Source organism: Myxocyprinus asiaticus, chromosome 5, assembly GCF_019703515.2.
Source record: "Myxocyprinus asiaticus isolate MX2 ecotype Aquarium Trade chromosome 5, UBuf_Myxa_2, whole genome shotgun sequence".
Classification (NCBI taxonomy): Eukaryota; Metazoa; Chordata; class Actinopteri; order Cypriniformes; family Catostomidae; genus Myxocyprinus; species Myxocyprinus asiaticus.
The window spans coordinates 17,507,556-17,532,629 of record NC_059348.1 but is presented as its reverse complement, the minus strand read 5'-3'; the positions used below and the strand labels follow the sequence as shown (position 1 = coordinate 17,532,629).

Genomic DNA, 25,074 nt, shown 5'->3' with positions numbered 1-25,074 from the left:
TCATAAAGTCAATTTGTTATGCATAGCTCCATTTCATTTAATTTTATTCTACCACCAAATGTCCAACTTTAAAATTCAAATTTATAATGGAGTTCATGAATAAACCTTGAAATAAAATGGTTTGTTTCCTAGGTAATCATCTTGAAAATATCTAATTTAAGCAACTGAGTTTACACAGCAGGATCCACACAAAGCATGTAACCCAGAGCTGACCAGGTGCACAGTGCTGTTACTACTGTAATTTTTATGTATACAGTAAATCATTCATTAATAGTTAATGTTATTTTGGATAAAAACCTTATTAATTATTTAAACACTGTTGTTGCTCATAAAGCTAAAAGTTTTGTGAGTTTTGTCATTTTGTCATTTATTGAATCAGTTTGGTCAGAGTCCAGTTTCATAACCGCAACCCTTTTATAAAGCTAATATGTCTATGTTGTACAGAAGAACACATCTTTTGAGGTAAGATCTCATTTGAAATTAATAACATTTCAGAATGTGTTACTTTGAAGTAAAATATTGGGCTTCTGCAGGCTAAGATTGATTTATAGATCATTAGTCTCTATTTTCAAGGGATTTGAACACTTCGGAGAAAAGTGATTTTTAGAACTTTATTGTTATGTTTTGTTTTTTGGTACTATATGTTCAGTGGTCAACAGATGGAATTAAAATTATCCACAGACACTAATCTTAAAATGCACACAACAGTCTTCATTGTCTATAGTTGTGAAATAGCTTATTTAGTTATTTATTTACTTATTTATTTATTTACACCTTATATATTTATTTTTATTATGTGGTGACCGTTTTGTAAAAGCAATAAGGCACTCAAGGCTGTGCCATATTGTGAATATAGTCACGGCTGAAGGGGTTGATCCACTTTGCGTTGTGCCTAACAACGCCCTTCAGCCTTGACTATATTCAAAATATAGCAAGGCCTCTCATGCCTTATTGCTTAATTATTTAAATACAAATATTTGTAAGTATTTAATTCTTATATATTACATTATTGTTATTTGAGAACCTTTCTCAGCAAATATTTATATGTACAATTCACTGCAATTAATTTGATTAATTAATCGGCATCTCATGGGATTAATTCGATTAAAATGTTTAATCAGTTGACAGCCATACTACTTATACATTTTAAAAGTTACATTTGCATTCATTAACAATAGTTAATGCATTATGAACTAACATGAACTAACAATGAACAAATGTATTTTCATAAGTTAACATTAACCAAGATTAATAAATGTTTTAATAAAAAATAGTTTATAGGTAGTTAATGATACCTCTGTTAGCAAATAGAGCCATATTGTAAAGTGTATTCATTTATTTATTTAGAATCACCATGATAATAAAAAACTTTCATGGTATTTTCTTATTTGAACCAGTGTTTTACATTTTAATGCTGACAACACAAAGTATAGCATTTCACAAACTATAACTGAATCACATTCAAGTCTAAAAAACAAAAATCAAAGTGGTTTTATTCATAATGTGAGCTCCACTTTGTTGAGATGATTGATTTGAATTGTTCATTGTTGTAGTGTTACTCAGAAAGTTGTTTATCTTATTTGCTTTTATTTTTTTATTATTATTTTTTTCACTTGTTTTGCTTTGTTGTTTATTTTTATGTAATCCAGTTGAATGAACAAACACATTGCATTACAAAAACTGAAAACTGACTAGAGAGTTGGCTTGCTTCATCAGAATTCTGAAGAGGAGCCAGACAACAGCATATATAAAAGCAGCAAACAAATCTTTGTTAGAATTATTGTTAGAAACTCCAACCTTCAGAATTACAACACACAGTGTTAAGTTCAAATTACTTAAGCCAACCACTCTGAATTTATTTGTGATTAAATGAATGAAAGAATTCAAGTTGAAAACTAGTGAAATAGAGTAGAAATGCCAGAAATGATTGTGACAGTTCAAATGGATGGAAACGAACATGCTGTTGTAACATAATAATGAACATATACAGTTTTTGCCTATCCAGTCTTTATGTAAGAATGAATAATGATCAGGTGTGCTTACAGTCCCTTTGGACATAATTATAGTCGTGCCTGGTTGTAGAGGTTCCTATAGAAACTCTATGTGGCATCCCTGCTCAGGCAAGGGTAAGATATTGTGCATCATCTCATCTTGGTGAGAACAAAACAATCCCTTAAGTGCACTCAGTGGTGCACTACATGCCTGTTGGCTGTGTATCAGGGTGGTTCTGCGTCTGGACATTTAGTGTGTTGACCTTGTCAAAGCAGGCCTGTTAGTGATATGTTAATTTAGTGCTGTAACCCAGTTAAGGGTTATTTAGTGAGCTAGGAATGCTGCTGAATCAGTCCCCTCGGGGGTCTTTCAGTGTTCCTGTTAACATCACCCTGCAGGGCGCTCGACGACGACATATGCGGTATGTATGGATATTAGTTCACTGCCTCAGTCTTCTGTTTTATTAAAGCAATTTGTCTAGTTCTGCAGAAACTTTTAAGAGATAACTGTAATAAGCTGTATTTTGAGTTTTGAATTGAGGGTATCTACTGTAAATACAACAATCGCAGTACAACGACTCAAATGTGAAAACTTTTACGTATGAAAATATTCTGTCAGAAATGTGGTTTTATTGTAGTACACTGTAAATGTGGTTACATGCAGTAGTTATTTTAAGGTTCTTCTACTTGATCTGACCTTTGAAAATGGCTTTTGTTACCTAATGAATTCAGATTAATTTAGTCTTAATTTGTGCATGTGTGTTTTTTTTTTGTTTGTTTTTTTTACAGTGCTGTAGTATAAAAAAAAATTGTCAACCAGTTCCCTATCTGTCACTCAGCCGACGCGCGCCGCCCCCGTAGTCACGCTGAGACAGCGTTTGTGGGTGGCTTATGTTCTCACTGCGAGAGCGCAGCCATGGCAACATTGCGATCGTGGCTTTCTTTCTTTCATAGTGCTTATATGCACAAGGCCACGGCGGTTAGCACTGGGGACGATTTGGGGACCCCAGTGGGAGCGGTTCCGCCGGGTGAATCCCCACGGACCTCCCATTCCCCAGTATGCTCGTTTGCCCCAGTCGAGTTCTGGGATGAGACAGGCAGCTCGCACCAGGGCGAGTTTAATGTCTCTTTCAGGGCTCAAGAGCAGGATGAGCTCTCGATCGCAGCATCAGAGAGCAGGCTGGTACGGTTGGACTTGGAGGACTTGGCTGGGTTCCCTCCTTCGGGTGCAGTCGCCCAGTCTGTGGCCAACGCGGAGCTGGCGGCCATGCTTGCCCAGGCTGCTGCCGAGTGTCGGGCTCGAGTGGAACCCTCCACCCTGCCCTGAGCCCTCGTGGCTTGATGACTGGTTCCTTGGTAACTCACAAAGTCGTGGCAGGCACCTTTCACTGCCTGGACCCGGCCTAAGAGTTCCTCCGCTCTCGCTACCCTTGATGGTGGGGCGGCCAGAGGGTACATGGAGATTCCTCAGGTGGATCAGGCAGCTGCGGTGCACTTGTGCCCGCAAAACGCCGCCACCTGGCGGAATCGCTATGCTCGGTGACCGACCTTGCCCTACGGGCAACGAAGGTCATGGCGTGGGCTCTCGGGCAGGCGATGTCCACCAGGGTGGTCCAGGAGCACCACCTGTGGCTTAACCTGGTTGAGAGGAAGAACAGCAACATGTTTCATTTCCTTGATGCCCCCATCTCCCAGGCTGGCCTGTTCGGCGACACTGAGGACTTTGCCCAGCAGTTCTCGACTGTCAAGAAGCAGATGGAGGCTATCCAGCACATCCTGCCCCAGCGTGGTTCAAGATCTCGCACCCTGTCTGCTCATCACCGAGGGCATCCTCCTGCAGCAGCAATATTGGCTCCGCCACAGCCTGAGCCAACTGCTTGGCCCTGGCGTAGAGCCCCCCGCAGGAAGCTGACACCCCCTGTCCCACGATCTGGCACCAAGAACCCCAGGAAGGCTTTGAAGCGCCCCTGAGATGGGCGACCCAGGGGCGAGGAGACCCGCTGTAAGTCTGGATGTGGTGCACAGACCACTCCATCCCCCGGTGGAGGGCCGGGAGGAGAATACTTTGTTCCCTTTTGTGTTGATTTCCCACACTTTCTAAAAAAGAGCGGTTACCTCACTCCCTGGGTCACACACTCTTTGTTTACAGCCACAACCACCGTACATCGAACATTCACGACCGGGGTGCTATGAATGCAGTTTCCCCGCCTTCGCGCACCCAGATGCGACACACACCCATGCTCAGGCAGTTGTGATGAACCACGAGGATGCTCAGCCTCCTCCCCGTCACTGACCGGTCCAATGGTGGGCATGCGGAGGGAGGAAAGTGCTTTAGTGTTTCTTTCAGCACAGCCACGGGCTAGGGATGCGAGGCTCCTCGATGTGGCAGTTCCTGCTCCGCCCCACCGTGAGGCCCCACCGATTATCCCCTCGGTACCCCTCGCTCGGAGGTTGGAGGCATGGCTAGGGCTCTCCAACCCGTCGCATTGGCTGGCCAGGACGATCCGACACGGCTACGAGATTCAGTTCACCAGGCGCCTGCCCAGGTTCAATGGCGTCCGTTTCATCTCGGTAGGAGACGAGGATGCCGCTGTCCTGCGTGCAGAAATCACAGTCCTTCTACAGAAGGACGCAATAGAGCCTGTCCCTCCAGCCAAGATGAAGGGGTTCTACAGCCCCTACTTCATCGTACCAAAGAAAGGCGGTGGGTTGCAGCCAATCTTGGACCTGCGAGCACTGAATCGGGCCCTGCACAAACTCCCATTCAGGATGCTGACGCAGAAGCGCATTCTGTCATGCATCTGACATCAAGATTGGTTCACGGCGGTAGACCTGAAGGACGCATACTTCCATGTCTCGATTTTGCCTCGACACAGACCATTTCTTTGGTTTGCTTTCGAGGGCCGGGCATATCAGTACAAGGTCCTCCCCTTCGGTCTGTCCCTGTTGCCTCGCGTCTTAGGTAGACACTATCACTCAGGCCAGGGATCCCTCTACGGGGAAGCTATATGCCTTGAAGTGGCATCTGTTCGCGAATTGGTGTTCTTCCCGAGGTGAAGACCCCCAGAGTTGCACAGTCAGGTCAGTGCTTTCCTTCCTGATGGAGAGGTTGGAGGGGTGGCTGTCCCCTGAAGGTGTACGTGGCCGCTATAGTGGCACACCATGATGCAGTGGACAGTAAATTCTTGGGGAAGCACAACCTGATCATCAGGTTCCTTAGAGGTGCTAGAAGGTTGAATCTTCCTAGGCCGCGCCTCGTGCCCTCATGTGATCTCTCCGTGGTCCTGCTGGGCCTGGGGAGAGCCCCGTTTGAGCCTCTGGAGTCAGTCAAGCTAAAGGCCCTCTCCCTGAAGACGGCCCTCTTGGCAGTGCTCACTTCCATCAAGAGGGTTGGGGACCTGCAGGCATTCTCTGTCGGTGATACGTGCCTGGAGTTTGGTCCGGCATACTCTCACGTGATCTTGAGACCCTGACTGGGCTATGTGCCCAAGGTTCCCACTACCCCTTTTAGGGACCAGGTGGTGAGCCTGCAAGTGCTGCCCCGGGAGGAGGCAGACCCAGCCTTGGCGTTGCTGTGTCCGGTACGTGCTTTTTATATCTACTTGGACCGCACAGAGAGCTTTAGATGCTCTGAGCAGCTCTTTGTCTGTTTTGGGGGACAGCGGAAGGGGAAAGCTGTCTCCAAACAGAGGATGGCCCACTGGATCGTGGATGCCATCGCCTTGGCATATCAGGCCCAGGGCGTGCCATCCCCCCTTGGAGTACGAGCACACTCCACTAGGAGTGTGGCATCCTCCTAGCCCTTGGCGAACGGTGCCTCTCTAGCAGATATCTGTAGAGTAGCGGGCTGGGTGACACCCAATACCTTTGCGAGATTTTGTAATTTCCAGGTTGAGCCAGTTCGTCCCGTGTGTTGGCAGGTACAAACAGGTAAGTTTGCAGGCAGCTGGCCGGGTGTACCGCTTGCACACAGCGCCTTTCCCCTCCCCGAGGGGAAAACATGCGCTTTTTCCCCCATGTGCATTCCCGAGAACGGTGAACCCTTGTTGTCTTTCCTCCTCAGCCCTGCGGCAGGCGAAATCGGTGGAGAAATTTGATGCCAGGCCCAGTACTTGCGTTAGTATGCCCTGTCTGGGGTAGGTGCTCCACATGTGTTGGTTGCCTGTGGTAACCCCATGTGATGTATTTTCCACAGTACGGTTTCCCTGATGGCAAACCCATGTCTTCCCTCGGGCAGAGCCTCCTCTGCCCCCAGTCGCCGCATTTGTAGAGCTCCTCCCCTCCAGGTAGGACCTACTGCAGGGGCTTCTTTCCACATGTGTACTACCGGTTGGTAAGTCCATGTGACGTACTCTCCACATGTTAACCTCCCCTTCGGGCAGGATGTGGTCTCCACGGTATCTTTTCCTCTTGGGAAAAAAGAACACCTTCCCTGACGCAAATATATCTGGCCTCAGCTGAATGATTTTTCATTTTTTGTGGGAGAAAAAGAAGAGAAAAGGTTGAAGCGGCTGGCGCGGCCTGTTCCCATTGTAAGTACATCCTGTCCCCCCCTTTTTGGGTACAAGGGACCTTGCGACATTCGTGGGGTGTTGGGAAGGTTACATGGGGGCCGAGTGCACTTGCTGCTAGGCACGCAGTGGCCTGCCTGCACCTGCACCTGCACCGCCAGTCCACGTAACACAGTTCAGCTGGTTGTGGCATTTTGTATAGGGACCCCTAGTGTCACTACATCAACACAACATCGAGTGAGTGACAGATAGGTAACATCTTGGTTATTGTTGTAACCTCCGTTCCCTGATGGAGGGAACGAGATGTTGTGTCCCTCTTGCCACAACACTGAACTACCCGCTGCAATGGCCAGGACTCTGTCTCGGCTCCTCAGCACAAACCTGAATGAGTGGTTGCAAGCTGGCTCCTTTTATACCCATATGTCCAGGGGAGTGGCATGGAAATTCCACTTTTTTCAAATATCAGAGGTTTTTAGAAATGGGAGACACTTTCGTTTCGTGAGTCCAATAGCAAAAAAATAAAACAAACCAAAAGAAAAAAACTTTAATTTTCTCTATATAGAAATGGATTTTTATGATTTTTAGCAATAATGTTTAACTTAAGGTTTAAAACTTCAATATTCTGTAAAGGTCTTGTAAAGTATGATGTGAAATTCATTTTAGGAAATACACTGAAGAACTACACAACCCATAATTATTTTTTCTTTTTTTTTAATTTTATATATATATATATATATATATATATATATATATATATATATATATATATATATAGTTATCATTTTCCCCCCAAATCAGATCAAAATGTGTAATGTTGTGATTCTTTTTGGAGCTCATTGGTTTGGTTCAAGGCTTAGAAGTCTTTATTAAAGAATTTTTTGAAATCCCGATGGAGAAAATTAATTGGAAAATACTTTTGGAACCAAGGCTGCTGAAAAAGTATGTGGTCAAGTTTGCGCTGTCTTCCAGCTAGCCCTTCATTCATAATTATCTCATTGATATGTAGCAGTGATCTGATATCAATTATTTGCTGTTTGCAATTTCATCATTAAGGCCCTGTGTATATTATAGTAAAACTGCATTAAGTAACTTAACACTGATCTGTGTTTTTCAGGGATGTCTCACACCAGCAAGCTCAGCTGCAGGAGACTGGAGGAAACTGGAGGAAAGAGAGGGAGATGAAGTGCAATGAAAAAGCCCGAGCTCAGGCCCCTGAGTCTAGTGTAGGAGAAGACAGAGCCATTCTACTGGGTTTGACCATGATGACCTTTTCCATCCTTATGTATTTTCTGGTGGGAATCGCAGTGGTGAAACCATGTCTGCAAAGGTTTGTTTCAGGTCAAACTGGTCATCCTGAAAGCTTATTAGAAATGGTCGATTTGCATGTGCGATGAGCAATTAAAATATCAACTGCTAGTATCATCTCTATCTTGATGAAATCATCACTATGAAATCTAAGGTTGTGTCTCAAAACCTACAGCATGCCTAGATAGCATGGCTCCCTATAAAGTTTTAAATTGCATGTGGCAGGATAAGGCAATCCCATTGAATTGAGTGGAAAATGTCCATGCAAGATGGTGGACAAATCCAGTGGAAATACTGATTGCACTGTATATATGAAATATACAGTAATTGTATTCAATGCTAAGATGTACTGGAAGGAAATTATTCAATATAACAAAAAAAAATATATATATATATATATATATATATATATATATTTTAGGCAAAGTCTATTTGCACTAAGTGTAAATAGCAACAAAAAGCATCTTCTTTGCACTAAGTGCAAATACTGTTATAGGTGCTTGCACCCCTGTGCAAATAGTGGCAGATAATACAACATTTGCACTTCTAATTTAATACTAACATACAGCAGAGGAGCATCACTGCCACTGTTTATTGTGTTTATTTAGAGTCCCACAGATACCCTACACCAACACCAACCCTTACCCCTAAACCTAACCTTACCTTCCAACATTTACCATGGTTTTACTACAGTAACCATAGTATCACCATGGTATTTTGTAGTAAATCATAGTAACCACAAAATTAAATATTAACTATATTAACACCATATTACTGTAGTAACACCATGGTTAATTGCATTAAAACTATGGCTTCTGCCAAAAAACATGGTTACTACAATTTATTATAGTAAAACCATGGTTAATTTTACCCGAATCAAATCTTTATCTCAACTCCCCGACCGTCACAGTGACAAAATCACTGCAAGACGATCAACTTTAAAATAAGTTTTAATTTATTATTGTAAGTAGTTTAAAGGAAATGTTAAGAGTGGAGACAGGAGACAGCAAACAGGATAGCGAGAAGTGGGATAAAAGGCAGAATCGAAGCCGGGTCCGTCTGCACAAAAAATACACATCCACACCGTCTTTACACACTATACACCATTGCACGCCATCACTGTCACGACTGCGATCACTGTCACGACTGCTATGTTGATCGGAACTGCACCCAAGAATTTCACACACCATTGCACTTGTGTATATGGCTGTGTGACAATAAAGTGATTTGATTTGATTTGATTTTGATTGATTTGATTTGCAACAAAACTTTTAACCTCAAGGAGGCATTATATGGCAAGCCGTTTTAACAATTAAAACTCTGAAGTCTCTGCATGAATAAATTAGGCATATGTGGTATCATTTGAAAGCTTAGAATCTGACCTTTTCAGAGAACCTTTTGAATTTATTTACATAAAATAATAAAATAAGGCCTGAAAAAATTTGTGACACAAACTGGCCCCACCTAGAGGATACATTGTAGAAATTTAAACCCCAAATAGCGTCAAACTTCATATCAAATCTTACCTTGGGTTGTTAGCTTTAAAATGAGTTAAAGAAATTACTTGTTTACTTGTTTGTTAGCTTGTTGGATGAATAAACCAATGTTGTGTAAAAAAAAAATTTGAACAAAATATGAAGTCCGGTAGAAAAAGAATGAAAAACAAATCATCAGAAAAATAGGTTGCTGGGGGCCTGGGTAGCTCAGTGGTAAAATACGCTGGCTACCACCCCTGGAGTTCACTAGCTCCCTAGTTTGAGCTCCAGCCAGGTCTTCTAAGCAACCAAATTGGACCGGTTGCTAGGGAGGGTAGAGTCACATGGGGTAAACTCCTCATGGTCACTATAATGTGATTAGTTCTCGGTGGGGTGCGTGGTGAGTTGAGCGTGGTTGCCGCGGTGGATGGCGTGAAGCCTCCACACGTGCTATGTCTCCATGGCAACGCGCTCAACAAGCCACGTGATAAGATGCGCGGGTTGACGGTCTCAGACACGGAGGCAACTGAGATTCGTCCTCCACCATCCGGACTGAGGCGAATCACTACGCGACCACAAGGACTTAAAAGCACATTGGGAATTGGGCATTCCAAATTGGGAGAAAAAAAAAAAGAAGAAAAATAGGTTGCCATCTATAGACGATGAAATGTTACACATCTTTGTCAATCTGGGATTCTCTGCTTTCCAATGACACCTATATTGGGCTTTTAGACAACTCAGAAGCCAAGATAGTCAACAAAACAGTGTGGAAGCTCTCAGCACTTCAAAAGAAGACTTGTTGTCTGTGGGTGAGGACTAAAATGCTTTAGAGCACCACCTACATTTCAGACAGAGGTAGAAAGTAATGAATTACAACTACTCTTGTTACAGTACTTGAATACATTTTTCAAATTTTTCAACTTTTTTTAACTATAAATAAATAATATTACTTTAGCGCTTGAAGTCATTCCATTTCCATTTCGGATTCTTTCTGTTTGAATAAGTGCCCATATAGGCCATGTAGAATTAAAGATCAAAAACGAAACATATTTGTGACACAGCTCTCCATAATACTTGTGATCAGTCAATCGAGGCATTCTGCGGTCATATAATAATGGCTGTATTTCCACAACAGTGATTGGGAAGATTCTAACTACACTGGTGAACAAAAATTTGGAATAATGTACAGATTTTGCTGTTTCGGAAGGAAATTTGTACTTTAATTCACCAAAGTGGATTTCAACTGATCACAATGTATAGTCAGGGCATTACTAATATAAAAAACAGCACCATCACTATTTGAAAAAAGTCATTTTTGATCAAACCTAGACAGGCCCCATTTCCAGCAGCCATCACTCCAACATCTTATCCTTAATCATGCTAAATTGCTAATTTGGTACTAGAAAATCACCATTATATCAAACACAGTTGAAAGCTATTTGGTTCGTTAAATGAAGCTTAACATTGTCTTTGTGTTTGTTTTTGAGTTGCCACAGTATGCAATAGACTGGCATGTCTTAAGATCAATATTAGGCCAAAAATGGCAACAAAAAAATAAAACAAATTAAAAACAGCTTTCTCTAGAAACTCATCAGTCAATCATTGTTTTGAGGAATGAAGGTTATACAATGCTTGAAATTGCCAAAAAACTGAAGATTTCTTACAAAGGTGTACACTACAGTCTTCAAAGACAAAGGACAACTGGCTCTAACAAGGACAGAAAGAGATGTGGAAGGCCCAGATACTACTAAACAAGAGGATAAGTACATCAGAGTCTCTAGTTTGAGAAATTGATGCCTCACATGTCCTCAGCTGAGAGCTTCATTGAATTCAACCCACTCAACACCAGTTTCATGTACAACAGTAAAGAGAAGACTTTATTAATGTCCTGACTATACATTTTGATCAGTTGAATGCCACTTTGGTGAATAAAAGTACCAATTTCTCTCCATAAGAGCAAAATCTGTACATTATTCCAAACTTTTGGCCGCCAGTGTATATATATAATATAATTTTCATAAAGTAACTTGTAACGTAATTACCTGAGTAGTTTTTCGTCAAACTACTTATTTACTCTAACTTGAATCATAATATTTCTCAGTACTTCTACTTGTACTCAAGTGAATTATTTCTTCAGTAGCCGTACTTTTACTTAAGTAAAACAAAATCTGTACTCTTTCCACCACTGATTTGAGATCAGTATAATGTGATGGAAGGTGATAGAGGAAACATTCTTTTTTGTAGTACTTGCTGCCATCCAGTGGAATAAAATAAGGCTTTTTGCTTGAAAACAGTGGACACAGAACTGAAATGGCAGGCTTTTTTCAAAAAAACAAATTATGTTTATCATCAAATTGTAAACATATATAATGTTATTTATTAATTATTGCAATCATTTCTTAAAATATAGGGGGTTATCTGTAAAATGAGACCATTTTATGAAATTAGTCCACTGCATGTGTGAATAGGGAGCTTTTAAATTTGAGTGTGAAAATTTTCAGGCGGCAGCCCAAAAATCCTGCAGAGTATTAGAGGTTAATGCTAAAGTTTGTCTTTAATTTTTTTGTTTCCACCAGACTATTGGAATGCAAAAAGCCATGCTGTAGCCAGAGTAAATAGTCAATCTGTTTGTTTTAATTAATATTTGGGTGTGATTTTTGTGGTTTTTAGAGTATTGACATGTTAGCTCAGCTACACGCTAACTTTAGAATCAGCTGTGAGCATTAGTCGAGTCTCTTGTGCTGTTCACTTAAGGAGCACTATATTCTGTGGTCAGATATATTTGTATAATAAGTGCTTTATTTCCACAACAGTGATTGGGAAGATTCTAACTGCTCACTGATTGACGCTTATTTTCTAAATGAAACACTGGACTGCTGTTGCATCACTACTAACTATTCATGTCTGCATGTGTTGGTGAACAACATGTCCTCTGAAAAAGAACTTCAACTTCACTATGATGAAGCGGTGGTGAAATCAAACCCAAAGGTATATCTGCTATTATTATTGCATTGTTCTGAGCTGATTTATGATGACTGATCTTTCTACAAAGTATTAAGTCACGGTATCTGATGCTCAGTAACAAGCTACGTATTAAAATTGAAGGTTGCTAAAAGAATAATTACCCCAAAAGTGAAAATCCTGCCATCATTTACTCCACTTCATGTCATTAAAACCCGTTTAACTTTCGTTCATCCCTGGAACACAAAAGGAGAAATTCGGAAGAACTTTCACACTGTCCTTTTCCATACAGCAAAATTTATACAGTGACTAGAGGTTGTCAAGCTCCAAAAAGGACAAAAGAGCCCCTTAATAGAAACCATAAAAGTAAATATATCTACACTACCGGTCACAAGTTTTGAAACACTTGACTGAAATGTTTCTCATGATCTTAAAAATCTTTTGATCTGAAGGCGTATGCTTAAATGTTTGAAATTAGTTTTGTAGACAAAAATATCATTGTGCCACCATGTTAATTTATTTCATTATAAAACTAAAATTTAATTAAAAAAAAAACAAAAACAAAACGTTGGACCGAATAATTAAGAAAAGCAGCCAATAAGTGCCAGGTATAGATGGGAACTCCTTCAATACTGTTTAAAATGCATCCCAGGCTGATACCTCAAGAAGTTGGTTGAGAAAATGTCAAGAGTACATGTCTGCAAATTCTAGGCTAAGGGTGACTACTTTGAAGATGCTAAAATATAACACAGCTTTGATTTATTTTGGATTTTGTTTAGTCACAACATAATTCCCATAGTTCCATTTATGTTATTCCATAGTTTTGATGACTTTACTATTATTCTAAAATGTGAAGAAAAACAAAATTATAATAAATAATAAGTGTTTCAAAACTTTTGACCGGTAGTGTATATGTCCATATTAGTGCTATATTAAGAGTTTTCTGAAGCCATTTGACAACTTTTTTGTGACAAAAAGATCTTGCACTTTTGCCATATCTCATTAGCACATCCACACATGATCATTTACAAGACAATTGAGAACCAAAGGGCGTTTGGTGTCATTTACATCAGTTCTGCCATAAGGTTGCGTAAACGATTACAGGATTTTCATTTTTGTGAATAATTTCTTTAACGGTACAATAAAAGACTGTTTTGCAGATTTCAATTAGAAGCCTATAAAATGTGCTAACTTTACATCCCTGTCATCATCTTTCCCTTAGTGCTTCTACACTCCCAAAAGCCAATGGAACAAGACGGAACTAGAGGTTGAAGCCACTGACATCCGAGATGCTTTGCTCCGTATGCGAGGGGAAAGCATGAAATGCTATCTAAGTGCTAAATACCCAGATGATGCCCTTTTGAAGAGGAAATACTCAGTGCAGATGGCCTTGTATTACCTGCTGTGGCCCAGCCTCATGTTTTTTTGTGGAATTATGCTGGTGGGGCTGGTGAAGTTTAACCAACATCTGGCTTTCCTTTGTAATGAGATCAGCAGAGAGGAGTTACTAGGCAAGCAGAGTAAACTGACGGAGGGGGGGATATACCAACTCATAAGATGCAAGCCTGGAGGTCTCACTGAGACAGTTAGCTAGAAAATGATAGCCTACATGTTCCCTTACTTTAATGGGCTAGTTTTTAGTAATAATGACTTTATCCAATGCCTTAACCATTGCTGCCATGGTTTATTAACCATTGCTGCCATAGTTTTATATATGTTGTGATTTTTTAATTTGTTGTATTGTTCATTATTCTCAAAATCAGCAAAGAACCATTTGAAAAAGTTACTTGTTATGCAGTAATCTAGTTACTTTAACATTATTTTCTGTAGAAGTAGCGACGTGCTCTTAATAAATAAATAAATAAATATATATATATATATATATATATATGACAGATATCACTTTTCACAATATAGTCCATTTCTCAGTGGGAAGTCCTGCTCTTTTTTTTAAAAAAAAATTTTTTTATTTTTTTATTATTATTATTGAATATTCCATCACATTTGTCACATATTCCCTGTTTTTTTGTATTGACTTTTATGTTGAAATTCTTGTTTAGTTCACATGTTTCTGTTTCCTGTTAGTTTGTAGTCCTTTTGTAGTTTCATTTTATGACTGGTTTTCCCCTGATTGTTTCCACAGGAGTTCCTCATTCCCTTGTTTGCCCCTGTGTATTGAAGCCCTTGTTTTCCCTGTTTACTTTGCCAGTCTTTACATGTATTACGCTGTGCTCTGTACGTTTGTTCCCTGTGTTTTGTTTCTTTATGTTCTGAGTTACCTGGTTTACTTTTGTTTTATTAAAGACGCTGCATTTAGATCCTCCGTTGTCTCCTGACTCGTTACAGCATTACAGAAATAAAATAGGTTGTGAATGCTGCTTTATGTTGAATTCAAGAAAGCTTGCCTTAGATGTTTTATTAAAATGTTTTAATGAAAAACTGCTTCAGATATTGTAAACAAAATTTGAGCATTATCCTTGCAATTTGATATAATACAAGAAAATTGAGTCTGCCTCATCATAACAGCGAGTTTTCAAACACTGAGTTTTAAACAGTGGTCTCAAACATATTTCTGCTTGACAATTTATGATGATATTGCCAAAAGTTTCTACCAGATAACATTAGAGACTATGTCAGACACAGATGTTAGATATTGCACATAAATAATTAAAATGTGTATGAATAAATACTTCTGGAAATTAAAGAAGTTTTGTGTCTTTCAGTCCATGTCTATTAGCTTTGAAGGCATCTGTATGTGTGTATAATCCTAAAGTTGACAAAATAAGCTTTTGGGAGATGTACGCATTAAAAAGACCAAAAATATTGATTACACATCTCACACTATACAAACGTTTTTCCAATTAAATGTCTTTTAAATGAGAATGTCCCTCTCCCAATACCACCTGCAACCAACTAGCAAGTAGCAAATCATGGTTCATGGCTGTGATGTAACCAAAATCCCTTTCAAGGCAAGTCAGACCACTGGCTGGACATCTTTGCACCCAGGCAGCTTGTTTGTATGGATTCAAGTGGCATAAAAGAACAGCTCTTATACACTTGAATATGTAAAGACTGAAAAATTCTAAATGATCAGTCAAGATTATGATCAAAGAACATATTATAAATCAGCAGTAAAATTAGACAGCAGTGGTCTCATAAATTGTTCATCTTTAGCTCAGGCCTTTGATGTGTCTTGCCTGAACTTCTAATTCAATAGGAATCAACACAGAAAAGAAAACTGTGCTCATCAAGCCATTTAATGGGGTCTTTAATAATTGCCAAATAAAGCTTTGGTAATGGCCTTCCCCAAAAAGCACAAACCCCATCTTGAATGGAGTACCACTTCAGAGAAATCTGAGTTGTGGTTACAATATATCTTATTCATGGAAGACTAACATTAATTTCCATTCAATCCCCAAACAGCAAGAGGCTGAAAAATCGCTCAGATGAGAAATGAAAGCTCCTCCATCCACTTGACTAAGTCAAGTCACCATCACTGGGCCCCTTTCACTTTGGGACTTTGCCTATTTGTTCACAGTATGGAGAGGTATCGAGTGAGCTTGACCATGAGGATGATGAGGGTTCCTCCAGACAGCATGCAGGATGGCCAAAAGAGTGAGTGGATAACTGAACTGCTTCCATCAAAGCAGTTCAGAAGGAAGCTGCTCTGATGTTCGCTGGAGTCGTGGTAACACGTGACCTGCTGGTGCATCTTCAGATGTTAAGAAATATTTTGGATCAGAACACTGCGGAAAAACAAAAACAAAAATCATTTATAAAATCAATGCTATATATAAATAACTATACTATTTTGCTATCATTACATGCATTTTGATATCTTCGGTGTTAGAGATTATTTTTAAACCAAAGAAATTACTTGATTAAATTTGAAAACAACTTGGGTCAGAATGAGCTTATAACTTGTCATAAAAAATCTTAGCTCAACTAGTAGAGCATGGCGCTAATAACCCCAATGCTGTGGCTTTGATTACCAGGAAACACAATATAGGGAAAAATGTAAACCTGGAATGCTCTCTAAGTTGCTTTGGACAAAAGCATCTGCTAAATGTGTGAATGTAAATCTTTATTGTTTCAAACTTCCACCTTCTAAACTTTACTCAAGCACAGAGAAACAATTTTCATGAGTGTTATGAGGAACAAGGTTCCTCTTTCAAAGCTCAGGAGACTTTGAAGATCTCATTTATATTTCATTTAAATGTGCACACAGTAATTTATTCCCCAATCAAAAAGTTTTACTCCTAAAGAAATTAATTGTAATTTTGAAACGTATGTATAAAATTATGACCATTTACTTGAGGACTCTAGTCATATCAGCAACTTTATAAAAGCTGTTTTATTCTATATGGGGCAGGGGCGCCCTCATGGGGGCTGCCATTTTAGAATCACATGACCAGCTGAATACTACTCGCTTAATCTCAGTAACCATCATGTAATTAGACACTTTCACTCAGTGATTAAAATAATCATGGCTGACTGTGAACAGTGAATTTCTACAATGGCATCTGTAACTGAAAATTATTGATTTTGAATGATGCTCCATCCACACCACTATGTGTCACTGTAAGTCCAAGATGACACAAGCAAAAATGTTCTGAGTGCACCTTTAAGTATCCACCTTGTCTTAAATCTTTCTATTAAAATTAAACAAAACAAAAAATGGGCGATTGTTGTCATACAGCACGAGTACAGAAATTAAAATGGATAGCATAGCACATAAGTTGATATTGAAATCTCTGTCTTGGCTAGGCCTATTTTTGCAAATCTATGCTACTGGGGTCATTTCTCAGCAGAAATATTGAAAAGCAGGAGACTTCAGTGTCCATTTGATCTCCATTTAGTCTTATTGCTCTCTAGGAAAAGCTGAGTAATAAAAGTATTTTTTGTTTCCTATGGTAGGATTTGTATCACAAAGTTTATGGTCACCCTCAAAACTCAGATAACTCCTCTGTGGGGGCTTCACCTCAGTGCTGACATCCAGCATCTCCTCATTGTGAGAGAGTAGTCCAATACATCCAGTGGCATTCAGGCTGACATAGACCTGAAGACAGGTGTACTTAGAGCTCCTCCAGCAGTCTGAGCCACAGCTGTATGAACAGTTGATATCCTTTGTTAGTGTTGAGTTTAGCACAGTGCAGGTGGTCTCCTCTGTCAATACGTTGTAAGAAAAAGAAATAGAAGCATATTAAGGATTCACACTTTTAGGTGGAGAGACTAAGTTTATAGACATAAAGTGTAAGGCCACAGTCAGGTTTGGAAGAAGACTCAGAAAAAGACAAATAAAAAAACAAAGGAAAAAAGACTGACTGGAGAAATGGCTGGAATAGTCAGGGTAAACAATCTGACAATCTGGCAACAGAAAGCAAACAAAGGGGGAATAACTAGAAAGAGAAATCAAACCAGGGAGATGGGAAACAGTTGCAGCTGATAATAAGCAGCCAAAATGCAAAGAAAACAAACACACAAGGAGTGGGGAAACACGAAAACAAATGGGGAAACAGAGAGCGAATTGCCCAGGAACCCTGACAGCCAAGTCCACATTAATACTTTTTGATTTAAATGGTACACAAGAACGTCATTTTCCTCCATCAAAAACAGAACATTTCAAAATTACTCTCCATTACTGCAACAATGATGTTAGGAAATTGAAGAAAGAGCTTTGTTTAGTTTAGTTTAGTTTAGTTTTGTTTTGTTTAGTTTTGAGCAGAAAACATTCATCATAGTTCAAACTAATTATATCAAATAGTTCAACAAACTGAAAATAAATGTCCAAGTTTAAATGTGTATTTTGTTTTGACAAAGTACATCATGACAGAGCTGAGCACCATCCCCAGCCCCAACAGAATAGCCCTGTCCTCTCCGGCCTTCATTGCAGTTTCTGTTCTTTTCTTGTCCTTCAGCTCATATCCCCAAAATCTCTTATAAATGACCCTGGGATAAGAAGTCCAAAAGGAAACACATGTTCCCAAAACATGAACTATACAGACAGTGAAATGTTTTACCCTTGTGGCATTGTACTTTCAAGAAATCCTGGTATGAGTCACTACTAATGACAATTTAAAAAATGATAAATCGGGTCCTGGATGCTGATTGGTCAACACGTAAAACACCTGTTCACCTATTGTGTATATCGTTTTGCAGCAGCCAGAGTGGCCAACTTATATGGGTGGATGGTACTTCATAAATGTGCTTAATAAAATTATGTTTTATTGAAGATTTCTGCCATTACTATTTAAATTATGTAGTAGTTGTTTCAAAAAAGTAATAAGGTATTCAAGGCTGAACTGTTATTGAGCTGTTCAGGTTGTACTCCAAAACCTGGAAGAGAATTCACCATGGGTTCCTTTCGGATTTTCCTATGAGTTTTTACAATGGGATTTTTTAACTTTTGAGTAAATTCAGGTCTGTGGTAAACATTACTTGATGATACGTGGATGATAAAATACACACTTTCATACTTCAAACGTGAATTTTGAGTGAAACGATATCAAGAAAAACATCTAAAATGGCTTTTGGCCCATCCCAGGAAAAGTTCATACAGGTCTGAAGACAGCACAAATATTGGCAAATTGAACTTTCGCGGACATTTAAAGACATTTTATCCACGATTCATCTCTGTGCGCCGGCGAGTCTGTTGTGTGACCACCTACTTGAATACACAAGCCAACCAACACATCACCTTAAACATCTCTCATTTAGAAGTTACAAATGTTTTTGTGTTGTTTTCCGGTCTGATTTAGTCACATTATTTAAAAACGTCTGTGATGATCCCGTCTGCATGAATGTAAAAGCTTCTTTTAACGCATCCCACAGCGCAGCACATTGAAGGTACATGGAATATTGGTCACAAACATGGCGGAGCAGTCATACAGTGACGTCACATGAAACAGGTCAATACCTACATCTCACTGTACATAGAGATGGGTAGATCCGGTATACACACCTTTTTTCCTGGGTGACTCTTGCTGTTTTGGCCCCCTTCACAAACAACATCTTTTCTAATGCCTGCCAGTGAAATCTGGAAGAAGACAAGAGTCTGAGTTCTGGAAAGACCTAATAACAATGAGAGAAATTGTTGGCTGCCCTGGCTGTATCACTCATTATAATGAAGACAAAGCATAGCAGCATGAATTATGACTACTGTGTATTTAGATGAAGGTTACATTCAGATGTTTGTTACTTTGCTGACAAAGTAGCAGCTTCCTCTAGAAACACCATTAATTAGTGATGCTAAGACCCAATAATTAAGTCTCGGCTTGTATTTCACTCCGCAACATTTGTGCTATGGAAAAACTGTGCGACTTGTTGAGGAAAGGAGTGCTTTTAGAAATCACACCTAGTAACACCCTAGCTCCCACCCATAACACCCCCTCAACCACTGTGAGTGGTGAATATTGCACGGGCAAGCACTACTCACATTTTTTTCAGAAACTGTAAAAATCTAGTATGTATTGATATTCCATGCCTTTGTTTATATATTACAAACCTAAAAACTCTCTTCCTGGAAATGCACAATCGATTTGCAAATTTACAAAAGCTGCAGTCTTCTCCCACTGATGTGAGCTTATAATTTTTCCATTAACTAATGACATTTTGTCCAACCATACTTTTAATACATTATTTGTGCAGAAGCCAGTATTGATTGCATAGTACATTGGTTTTGCTATGTAAAGAACACATTAAATACTTGCTGACTTACAGTGATGCATAAATCAACATAGAAACATGGTCCAGCTCCATTAGAGTAACTTTTGCAGTTCTTAGATAAATCTTCAAGCAAAGATGGCAGTCAGAAAGCTTGTGGATCTGATGGGTAAACTGAACAATGCCTGTGTAATTTCAATTGGGTTGTTTAAGTAGGTCTTCTTCCATTAAAATCAAAACTTTTATATAAATATTTCTCAGATCCCTTTCAACTTAAAGGGGTCATGATATGAGTAATCAAATTTTCCTTGATCTTTTGACATATAAGAGGTCATTGTACTATATAAACATACTGAAAGTTTCAGAACTCAAAACTTCCTTCTCACTGCAAAAACAGCACTGTTGAAACCAAGCTGACAAAATGACACACTCTCTACTTCCTCCACATTGTGATGTCACACTGTGATAGACATTTGCATCTGAACACCTCCACAACAACAAATCAATGCCTACTTTACCTTATCACTTCCGTAGCCCCGCCCAGTAGTGGTGAGCAGTGAGATGGCAAGCTGAGAGCAGGTCAGTCAAGAGCAGAGAGCCAATCATAACAGTATGTGTTTACTCTTAAGTCTTAAAGAAGAAGCAGCACCAAAACAGAGCGTTTCTGACAGAGGGTCAGAATGAGGGTGGAAAATGATCATGTTTTACAAGTATATGACTATTTTTGGTGTAATAAAACTTTACTTATATTATAGGTGAACCTCAACGAACATAGTTAACTAATCAAAAAAAGGTATGTCACAATAAAAACAATAAAAGTCATATCTTCTAAAAAAAAAATATCAACACAAAAAAGCACCATCACAACATGTGCACACAAACATGCATAATTAGATTGCTCTGAATTTTCATTTACTGGTGGTCCATGCATATTTAAACTAACTCTGCATATTCAAATAAAGTGCAAGTGCTATGAGGAAGAAATTACAAATGGGTCATTAGGAGGTGTTATGGGTTGATGAAGCCCAACTTTCTAGATTGCCTAAGATCATCATGGTGAAAAGAGACGTTACAAGAATTATAAGTGCAGATACACTCACATCTGCATCTGCAATGTCAACTGATTCTGAAGTATACCATGTTTTTTTGCTAAATTCAGAACCACGCTGAAGATAAAAAATATTCTAGAGTGAATATGTAATCGATCAACTGACCCTGGATTTGGAAAATAGCCCAGATATTTATTTTAAAACAAGGATAATGAGTCTACGTGGGGGGAAAAAGCTAAAGCTCTTTCCTTATGAAAAATGTCACATGATTTATAAGTAATGAGAAGGGACATTTTTACATTTTTACAAGTTCCTGCTGAGAATGACTAAGGCTTTTCTATCAAATTTAATCAATAAAAGTTTCTGGTTTATTGAAACTGTCCAAATCTTTGAATCCATTTAAAAAATGGGTTTACAAATCAATGCACACAAAGCCCTTTATTCTTTGGAATTCACAAATAAAATCTGCTTTCTTTCTGGTTGATGGATTGGAACTTATTGACTTTCTGTTTTATTTTCGAGTCTCACTTCACTTGCTTTGTAGAGCAGTCCCTTTTAACTCTAGCCAATCTTTGATGAAAGAGCTACATGAGTGAAAATGAATTATAGCATTTTCCCTCCACCTAATGTGCTCTGCTATCCTCGGAGTACTTTCCAGAAGACAGAAAAGGCATTTAAACACAGCATGCATGCTCTATTTTACTAATCAATATATTAAATTTAAAGCTTTCCATTAATATCCCTTGCAAGGCCAAGGTTCTCTACATATCTGTATTGATAGACCTGAGTCAAAGTAGAGCCATGAAATTTCAAGCAAGCATGTTGGGTCAATAACCGGCAGCTTTCTCTTGCTCCTCCTGAGACCTGTAAGGGTTTTTAAAATACCCGATAATGCCGCTGGCAGATTTGTGGCTTAGTGGGCCGTGTGCCAGTGTGTGAAACTGTGGAGGGCAGCAATTTCCAGCCAAATGATGTGCGGAATGAGTCTCTCCTAGCCGGCTTTACACTCTGACCTTGCCCCTGTCCCGCATGGAGGTGAAGATCTGATGAAAAACAAATAACCACGTTCCACTTTTCTTCAAGCCTCTGTGATTTAGCCTGTATATATGATTTGCAGCTACTCTTGTGCAGTAGTTCTCAACTGGTGGACGCACCTGTTCTGATACAGGACAGCAGAGAAAAAAATAAAGCTAAATGGAAATAATACAGGGTCACTTGTAACACATTAAAATGATTTTCCTAATATTAAGGTTTTTTTATACCAGGTCATTTATAAATGCATTATAAATCATTGATATTTGGTTAAAACAATGTGCATAAAGAGGGAGACTTTCATGAAATACCTGCCAAATAGTGAGCCATTTTACCTCACATGTTATAAATGCTTAATAACACTTATTCAACATTAGTTAGAAATGAAAATGTACCTTAGTGTAAAGTGGACCTATATGAAGCATTTATTAGGAGTTTCAAACATTAGAAACCTATGTACAATATCGTTTAACAGTCATCAGGCTTAATTATATGATATATACTGTGAATGAGCATGAAAAGTGTTTTTGCAGAGGACTTTAGGTAACTAGGAATAGGTAGGTTGGGACACCACCCAGAGTACATAAATGTGACAATAATTAAAATAAACACAATGCGGACTGTAGCTAAATGACATAATCCAAACTAAATAAATTATGCCTTCGGATGGCACTTCAAAGGGAGAACAATATTGATGGCCACACTGTAAGTTCATTCCAAACAGAATTTGCAATAAAAGTGACTCAAAAAGGGATTCCTAATTACTCTCTCAGTGGATGGTAAAGTCTTCAGAGGAAATAGGGCTTAGGGATGATCAAGGGCATAGATTTGCCTTCAACATTTGATATAATTGGGGGAGGGGGGGATACAGTGTGAAGAATTTATATGTTTCCATTGATCATGGTATAAATATTGGGGGGAATGTACTTGCTTGTTATTATTATTATGGGGGTTACCTCCCCCCATCCCCCCTGGAATCTACACCCCTGGGGATGATCACTAACTGAATGGAATGCACCCCATTTCTTTTGTTGTTAACCTCAAAGCCAGTGCATGCAATCAGTTCTGAATGTTAATATTTGTATTTATTATTATTATTTCACTTTAATCTAGCCAAATTAGGCAGATGCCAACATGGACAGGTTTCATGACATGCACTCATCCTCGAAAACCATAAGCAAAGCTATGCAAGGTAAAAGAAAATACGACCCAGACTACATTGAATTTTAATGGTTTGTAATTAGAGATCGCCCAACAGTGGATTCTGCCGACACCGATAACTAAGGTGGTGGAAAAGGCCGATAACCAATTAATTTGGCTGATAGCTTTTAAAAATTGATCTGTATAGAATAATAAAAAATATCTTATTCTGTCCTTACTACAGAGGGCACAGATATCGAGGCTGCAAAATGAAAAATCCCTAAAGCAGTTTATCGTGCAACCAAAATCCAAAAAATAACCAAAGAAATTCAGATTTTGTGCATAACGCAGGATTTTTACTTTAAACAAGTTCGAAATACACCAGGGACTCTTATTTTGAAATTACAGATATTTGGCTCCATTACAATGTTCTTTATGTGAGTATTTACCAAATGAAGCATTTTATAACCTATAGGTTCACCAGATAAAGAGTTTTGTAGGTATATATTTAACCAGATGAGGTTTATTAATAAGGAATGAAAAAAATTAGGGGAAAAAATTCAAATAAAATATCGGCAACTATCGGAATAAATATTTTCCAATAACCGGTAGTTCCAAAAAGCAACTATCGTTATAGATTATTTGGGTAAACTGATATATCGGTCTACAATTTATTTGTAATTTCAACTGCAGTTGTTAATGGTTTCATAAAATTTTTTCATTTTCTGACTCAGTCTATGTCATGTTAATAACTTTACATATTGTTGGGCCTATCTAGTTAATTTTTGTTTCATTTATTTTTGTGCGATAAACAATTTCGGTACTGCTAAAATCTGGGCCTTATGACAAAACTATTGCTCTTGTGTGCATCGTATGAAAGCATTAAACATGCATTTAATTGGTGATAAAGATGATACAGTATTTGGTGGTAATGACAACAGTTTACACTTCAGTAAAGGATCATTGTTTTAGTGCCAGAAAGCACAGAAGGAAAGCAGGGGTTCCTTCTCTGAGTAAAATCACCCACATATCTGTAAGATGACAGATATATCATTCTGTCACAAGAGCAAACTGATGAGAGGAAGCCAGAACTGCTGTAAGTGCAAGAAGCCACAGTCTGTTATCTCACTGCAGTTTGTCCATCTGAATGAACAGACAGATGATAATTGGGCTATTTGAAGCTCTCTTTTAAATTCCGACAATCTCAAAATCCATTTAACACATTTTACACTGTGTCGTAAAAGGAATGGAGTCAAATCTTTTCATTTGTCTTTTTTTCCACACAAAGAGCCAATTTCTCAAAATGATCCTATCTTCGACCTTGACTTCTCCATCTCTATACTGTGCTGAGGCTGACTATACAAATCAAGTTCTTTTGGGGGGAAATGTGCTACATCCACATTATTTTCTAGATTACATTTTTACATCAAACATAAAAACCTCAAATCTTTCATTTGGGAATCAGACCAGACTGGCACTCTTGTATGTTTTTACAGTGTGTTGAGCAGATTTACACCTGTTGTTGGCAACTGTGTATTTAAGAGCTTCCTCTGTTCATGTGTCTATTCAACCCACTGAGAAATCTGCCTGCCCTTTTCCAAGAATGTTCCAGGTGGTAATTTCTGCCTTGGGTTGGGTTATTATAGCAGCATGGCCAAGGTTTGAAAAGTCTTTAAAAAGACCTGTCTCATCACAACAAGCTGCAACAAACTTATATTTAACAACTTCAATAACTTTTGTATTATATTGTTATATTGCCCTTTCAGTATTTTCACTTCCAATAAAATTACATGAATCACAAAAAATTAAATTAACTTTCAACAAATATCAAATTTGAACAAAACATTACATTTCAGTAACAGAACAGTATTATAACACGTGTGTCCATGGACTGGAGGTTAACACATTCAGTCCCCTGTGAATTTTCTTATTCATTATTATTTATCTT

At 38.8% G+C, this 25,074-nt stretch overlaps 1 protein-coding gene across 1 annotated transcript; it reads left to right on the top strand.

The window, feature by feature from the left end:
* Positions 1 to 377: 377 nt before the first annotated feature.
* Positions 378 to 14,050, top strand: kcnmb3 (potassium calcium-activated channel subfamily M regulatory beta subunit 3). Its single transcript, XM_051698246.1, has 4 exons — positions 378 to 462; positions 7,617 to 7,829; positions 12,096 to 12,270; positions 13,466 to 14,050. The coding sequence occupies exons 1-4, from the start codon at positions 428 to 430 to the stop codon at positions 13,835 to 13,837; spliced, it is 795 nt and encodes a 264-aa protein (XP_051554206.1). The 5' UTR covers positions 378 to 427; the 3' UTR covers positions 13,838 to 14,050.
* Positions 14,051 to 25,074: the final 11,024 nt, after the last annotated feature.